Raw genomic sequence first — 7,325 nt, forward strand, 5'->3', positions numbered from 1 at the left:
AAATCCAATTTACTAAATGTACTTTAATTGGTACTAATTACATTAGCTTTCCTTTCAGAATGACAAATTCCCCATAGGTTTCACTTTAATAGTCTTCTATCAAAATCAACACAGGATGACTGATGATGAGCATCACACAAGGGGTGGGAAAAGAGATGCTCTTCCCCCCTCTCTGCCCCCAGACACACAGGCACACTCACTACCGCTGCTTTCTGCACGTTTATCCTTTTATCAATTTGCTAAGTCACAGAGTCATGACTCCATCACACATCATTTTCTGTTCCAGTGAAAAATTTCTCTAAAAATAAATACTCTGTGGCTGGAAGCAGCCAAGAAGAACAGAAGCTTTAACAGAAAAATACACACAAGGTTTCAAATATCAGGGCCACCAATTACTAGGGTACTTCCAAGGACTCCAGGGAGTCCTGCTCTTGAACCCTCTGAGACGCAAATCTAATAAGTGAATAAAGCCTAACCTGATCTTGAGAACTAGGCCCAATTACGCCGAAGGGCAACTTCACTGCATTATTGCCTGCTTTCCATTACAAGGGCATCCAGTGAGTACATCTGGAAAAGAACCTGAGAGGAACCAAGGCTGTCTGCCCAGAAAAACAAATAAAGACAGATATGCCTCTGTGCTAAAGTGAAAAAAAGAAAGAAAATATAATAAGTAGGTGGTTTGCAGGGCTGTCTGTATTTCATAATGTGATAAACTGCCCTCAGGATTTTTTATATGATTGAATTTAGAAAGCTGGGGGGCGGGGGAGAAGGAAAATAAAAAAGGGTGAATCGCTCAATTTCAGCTGAGTGAAACTCAAAGATGGGAGAGGAGGAAAAGGGAATTTAAGGTGGTAGACCTAAAACGCTTTGCACACATCAAATGAAGCAATCAATGCCATCTATACAAATACCAAACTGGACCCTAAGACTGTGATCATAATGGAAGATGGAAATATTTTGCATTTGCTGAGGCAAGAGGAGAAAGGAAAAATACAACACCGTGTCAACAGAAAGGGAGATATGAAAGACAGGAAATTGGTATCAGATTTCAGAATGAAAGTGAACAAGTTTCCTAGCCGTAACTAATTTGATTCACCATCTGACAAAATATTTAAGTGTTTTGCATGAGAGTACAATACTTAAAACTACTAATTTGAATAGACTGAATGGTGATGGAAAAAGGTGTTTAATTAAAACCCCAGTCCTTTGTAATCCCCACGCTTAGTTGTCGCTAAGTATTTAATTTCTGCAGAGTATCACTGATGACTCCATCACCATACACATATAAAATTTCTGAAGTAAAGCATTTAGAAATTAAAAGTTAAAAGGCTTTTGCTATGAACTTATAGCTTTTTTCCCTGGCTTAATACAGTTTCATTACACATTGCACTTGCAAGCTGATTTTGTTGCAAAGAATTTTGTGCAGTCAGTGTAAGTCTAAATAACCACTGTAAAAACAGGGTATCTAGAAATACAAACAAGTTTGACTGCAATGCTGGCTTTCAAATGCCTGTAAGAATTTGCTATGTAGGTGGCCTGTAAAGACTCCGGTCTTTGTGAATTGTTTCCATATCTACAGCTTTACTGATTGAGGGTTTGTTTGGTTTTATTTTGTTTTTGTGTTTTACTCTAATGGGACCTGAAACAATCTGGATATTGATTTAAGAACAGACCCAACACCTCTTAAGAGTCAGTAACCAATCTTTCCACCAGCACTCATGACAAGGATCAGGTCCAGACAGTCAGCATGTGCATACAATCTCATCTGCTGCAATCACTGCCTTTTCCTGTCAGCCATTTGTTAAACGCATTTGTTGACTTTTACGGTACCCATGAGAAGGACCCATAAGAGAATTCGAAAGATCTACATATGTCTGTAAAATAACTTGTATGTACAAGATTCCATAAGTTTGAAGCTGTAGATGCAAAATGCTTTGAAACAGGAAATCGCAGTGTCTTCATATGTATGCCATCTAGCAAAAACGGCCCTAATCAGTTCTATGGCATTGAGATGCTAATGGAATACAAAATATAATAAATAACATGAAAGAACTTTTGACTTCTATGTCTGCTGTCAACAAGATAAAGAAATGCTATTTCCAAACCCAGAGAAGTTCCAAATCCCTAACTTTGAACAGAAATGCGTAAAAACCAATTTTCAGGAGATCTTTTTTCTCCCGTCCAATCATTTCTTTATTTCTGCAGTTTATGCTCCCCAGCAAAGGTGGCGAATTGCTCAAACATTTGCTAGAATGAGTTGTCAGTATTAAACTCCACTTCACAAAAAGTTCCCTCACTGGAAAAGAGGTCAGACGTTTAATTCATTCTCCTCTAGAGAAGGTTAAAAAACACACATTTATCAAATAAGAAACTCTCATTTACACTATCATGCACTAGCTGACTAATCTCTTGCTAATCTTGGCCTAAGTGCTAGAGTTCAAGGCACAGAACCAATAGCAGCCTTCCAGTACCTAGAGGAGGCCTATGAGAGAGCTGTAAAGGGCCTTTGACGAGCATGTAGTGATAGGACAAAGGGAAATGGCCTTAAACTGAAAACATGGCAGGTTTAGTTTAGACACTGTGATAAATTCTTTACTGTGAGGATGGTGAGACACTGGAACAGGGAGGTTGAGGATGCCTATCCCTGGCAGTGTCCAAGGCCAGGGGGGATAGGGCTTTGAGTAACCTAATCTAGTGGAAAGTGTCCCTGCCCATGGCAGGGTGGGGTGGAACCACACGATATTTAAGGTTCCCTCCAACCCAAACCATTTTATGATTCTATGCTTACACCCTCACAGAAAGCTCATTTACTCTTTTGTGTTTGAGATGCTGACACAATGGTTCTGGACAGAAGTCCAAGTAAGCAGCCTGATGGAATCACCAAAATGGCTGTACATCAACTGCATTTGTAGCTCCAGCTTAAATCAGCCCAGGTTAACAAAAAAAAAACATTTTTTCCACTCACACTCCTTTTCCTAATACACGTTCATGACACAGCCATCATCCCAAAAAGTAAACCCGAAAGGTTTGAGACCAGACAGAAAGGAAGACACAACCCACAAACCCATTCATACTCACAGACACCGTCCCTGTGAAGTATAGGATTGCCTGCATGTGCAAAAACTGCAGTGTGGAAAGTCAAGAAAATAATGCACGACTGGCAGTCAAGACCGTAACCTACAAAGGCTCTGCATACCAAACATGAGACAGAAGATTCAAGGCCAGGTTAAGAAAAATTCTGATGCACTCAAGCATGCAATTAAAGCAAGTCACACAGAATACACATCTGTTTTAAGATTGATAGGAGAAATTATACAGACCATTCTTACAACAAAACAAATTATCTACCTACCTGTTTATGCATCTCTATATTCAGTCCATAGGACATCTCGTAATACTAAGAAAAAAGAAAATTACTCTGTTAGACCTTGCAATTGTGGAAACTACTTTGAAATTCCCTATGACTGAAACATCATCTGTACAAAGACATACAGACTTACACACATTTATTTGCCTTGAAGAGTTCCTGGAATTGCAAAGAAAGCATTTCATAAAAAACTTTTTTTTTTGCTTTATCTACATTGTTTCATGTCACATTTACAAAGAACAGCTGTCAAACAAGGCCAAAACAGACCAAAAAAAAAAAAAAATCACAAGCGGAGTCAAGGATTAGAAGCAGAAAACGATCAAGATTTTATCCACTAGCACAGATAGAACATGCCAAAAAAACACCCAAAGCGGTTCAAGCATATAAACACATAAATCAGTAATGTCTAACAGACTAATGATTCAATATTTTAAATTTTACAAAAGAACACACAAAAAAAATTCCTGCAATTAAACTGCAAGGACAAAAAAAAAGAAACAGCACAGAAATTCAGGGCCAGAGCAGATACACCAATCTATGTAGGTCCTGCTGTGCCCGAGTACTGCAGGGAACTCTGCTCAGTGTGTAACGTTAATACCAAACAATCTCCAAGACTTAGGCATATCAGGCATTAAAATGACAACTGCGAGCCTTACCGTTTGCTTGTGCTCTTGCTTAAGATTTTTTCAAGGTTATTTACTCTTTTTGTGTATACAAGAGTATTACTTGTCATGTGCATATGGAAAACAGCTAATCCTTCAGAGGTGTACAACAGAAGAGATAGCAAGAGCTCCTCTACAGTCATCATGATCCATCACACAATTATGTATTTAGACATGTCTTCCTATGCACATTATTTAACCAGGCAGACCACAACAACTGAGGAAATTCCTTTCACTGAGATCCCTGACATTCTCAGTTTAATGAAACAATGATTCAGCTGCCTAAGAGCAACAGCTCTTCTAGGAAGAAGGCACTGGATTTGCATGAGCTTGTGTACAATTTTGTCTTACTTACATCATAGAAAAAAATACTATCCTGAACCATTTTACAGATATGACCATTGGGACAAGTCAGCAAAAGTGAAAACATCATCCCCAGGTACACTACGGAAGTTGCACACAGCTTGAAAGGGCTGACAAGTGATTTGCTAGCATTTGGAAGAAACATCCTCAACTGCTTAAAAGGTTAAAAAGCCAGTTTCACAAGGATACTGACTGCTGCAAACAAGTTAAAACACCCCAGAAACTAAGGATTTATCATGGAAGCACTGATGGAACCTCAACAACAGCAGCGCTACTACAATCTTCCTGCTTGCCTCCAGCAATCCAAATGTATGTCAGTCTCAGTATACGAGGCTAATAGACATTTCGAATTTGTTATGCAGCTTGCTTACCATGACATAATGTCGCTGCATCTCTGTCTTCTCACTGGCCAGTTTTTCACATTCTAGCTTTAAACTGTTTAAGAGACAAAAAGGAAAAAGCATGGGTACTTCATCACACTAAAGTGACATTCTCCTGAGCACCGGCTGCTCCCTTTTCAAACATTTCTACACCACACAAATACAAATGTGTATTCCAGCTCTTGCTTGAGAGTTTAGGGTGGGGGTTTGCACTTTTCCATTATCAAGGGATACTGGGCAACATCCTCATCTCCTAAAAGAACTGCATACATACATGTGGTGTACACAGAAAATTATTTTTCTGACAAAAAAAATAAACACCGACATTGGTTCACAGAAGAAGCACACAGGGGTTCGCTCATATCTTTAACAGTTAAGCTTAAGAAGCTACAAACAAAAATGTAATTTGGGTTTCAGCGTTTTTATTTAGGAGTTTTAGAAACATCTCTTTCTTTTACTCAACCCACAGAAGAATCAAATGCATATCACTGCGTCAAGAAGCAAAACTTGTGGATTTTAATTTTTGCTCTTTGCTATTACTGACGATCGAACTGCAAGTAAAATACTGCACGTAATTTAAGGAATACTGTGGTAAATACTAAGACCTCCAGTGTTTATTTTGTTTTCAGAAGCCCGCTAAACAATCCTGCCAGAAGTCACTTGTCACTTTGAGGACACAGCGCTGTTCCACCTAAGGATAATGAAATAGCTCGCCGCCTCACTTCCAGGTTATCAGCACTTGACATGTCAATGAAAGGCGCGAGGGGGCCGAGCCAAGACAAGCCTGTCCTGAGCGGCATTTCGAAGAAAATCAGAGGACGAGCCCAGCCAGACACATATTTTTCTATCAACAGCCTCCCTCCCCCACTCCGCACGCAAAAGTAAACAAAAAGACCAAAAGAAACAAAAGAAAAAAAAAAAAAAAAAAAGAACAACCACACAACGGAACGCGGGGAAAACAAGAAAATCCGCTCGCACCGCCCGGTTCGGGGCCCAGAGGAGCCCTTCGCCCGAAGGTCGGGAGAGGAGCGGGATGTGGAAGAGCCGGCGAGGAGCGCCTGGCTGGTGTGGGTCCGCCCCGCTCCCGGATCCCGCCAGGGGTCCCGCGCCCCCGCCCCGCCGTCCCTCCAGGCGCGGCACTGAAAGCGGAGAGAGGAGAGACCGCGCGGGGCTCGGGGAAAGTAGGCAGTTTTACCTGTGGTACTGAGCCTGCAAAAACTGAAACTCCTCCTTAATCCGATCGCAGGACTCTGAAATGGTGAATTTAAAGGGCTGCGCTGGCTGGTGAGGAGCCTGCAAGCAAGGAACAGCAGGTCTTTTAATCGCCCCCTCTCGCCCGGTCACTACCTCCCGCCCGCCGCCGTCCCCCGCCGCGGCCCTCGCACCCGGGCTCCGCCGAGGCGCAGCCCCCCACGTCCCCGCTCGTCCGCTGGAGACGGCGAGATGCCCCAAGCACCCCGAGATGCTGCCCCGACGTGTGCACCGGCGGTGCGGGACCGCCGCTGGAGGAGGTGTTGCCCGCTCGGACCCTCTGTACCGGCCGCAGCCGCGGGACGCGGGGCTGGCGCCCGGACCGCCGCGCACCACGCGAGAGCAACTCGAACAAGCCAACCCCGACCCGGAGAGGCGGCGGCGGCGCGGCGGACAACAATAAGAAAATGGCTACAACTCCGCGGTGCCCGCACCGGAGCGCTGCCCGCGGGGCCGCCGCCGCCACTCACCGGGTGCCGGGTCTGCGGGTACATCTTGCTCAGGTCGCGGATCATCCACGCCGCTTCGGGGGGCGCTGGCGGCGGGAGCGGCGGGGATCAGGGCTGCAGGCGCGGCGGCGGAGACGGCGGGCAGGGACGCCCCGGCCCCGCCGCCCCAGGGCTGGCGGGGCACCGCCGGCAGCAGCGAGGCGCGACGGCGGCGGCGTCCGCAACGCTCGGGGGCCGCTGCCACATCCCCCGGGGGCGGTCAGCGGGCGACGCCGGCCGGTTCTCCCGAGCGCCGCCGCCGCTCCACGGGCTCCGGCGGGCTGCGAGCCCCGTGCGGCAGAGGGCGAGATGGAGGAGGGCGGGGAAAGCCCCTCCGCCGGCGCCGGCGCGCGCTCCACCGGAGATTCCCCCCGCCGGCAGTTTTCCTCCCCTCCTGAAAACTTTTACTGCTGCTGCCTGCGGCTCTCCCAACGCCGGGCGGAGCGGGGCGCAGAACCCCGGCGGGGATGGCGGCTGCGGCGGGCGGGAGGCTGCTCCGGTGCCGCGGCGGGGGTGCGTGCGGTGCGGTGCCCTTTTGTGCGGCGGTCCGGTCCTCGCTGCTACTGCCCGCACCGCATCTCCCCCGCTAGTGCTGCTCGACCGCCTTTTTTTTTTTTTCTTTTAATTAGAAAAAAAATTTAGAAGAGCGATAAAGATTAAAAAATACGGTACGGTCCGGGCAGCTTTATTTATATATATATATATTTTTTTTTTTTTTTTTTTTTTCCTCTCTTTTATCCCTCCTCGCCTTTCGAAACTCCGGGAAGTGGCGGTGGTGGCGGCGGCAACGCGCGGAGTGGAGCCCCGTGCTCGG

At 45.7% G+C, this 7,325-nt stretch overlaps 1 protein-coding gene across 4 annotated transcripts in view; it reads right to left on the bottom strand.

The window, feature by feature from the left end:
• The window catches only part of TLE4 (TLE family member 4, transcriptional corepressor), a 98,350-nt gene extending 91,716 nt beyond the window's left edge, over nt 1–6,634 (bottom strand). For 3 of the 4 annotated variants that reach the window (XM_042033563.1, XM_042033561.1, XM_042033560.1), the window contains exons 1-4: nt 6,494–6,633; nt 5,968–6,065; nt 4,764–4,827; nt 3,353–3,397 (exon numbers count right to left, since the gene is read on the bottom strand). In XM_042033563.1, coding sequence (XP_041889497.1) covers nt 3,353–3,397; nt 4,764–4,827; nt 5,968–6,065; nt 6,494–6,538 — 252 coding nt within the window. In that variant the 5' untranslated portion in view covers nt 6,539–6,633. Of the gene's footprint in view, nt 1–3,352; nt 3,398–4,763; nt 4,828–5,967; nt 6,066–6,493 lie in introns of all 4 variants that reach the window. The other variant, XM_042033562.1, reaches the window with a different exon arrangement.
• Between the last annotated feature and the right edge of the window lie 691 nt (nt 6,635–7,325).

Source organism: Corvus kubaryi, unplaced genomic scaffold (genome assembly GCF_017639235.1).
Source record: "Corvus kubaryi isolate FWS band 111438036 unplaced genomic scaffold, C.kubaryi_AGA036_p1.0 37357, whole genome shotgun sequence".
Lineage (NCBI taxonomy): Eukaryota > Metazoa > Chordata > Aves > Passeriformes > Corvidae > Corvus > Corvus kubaryi.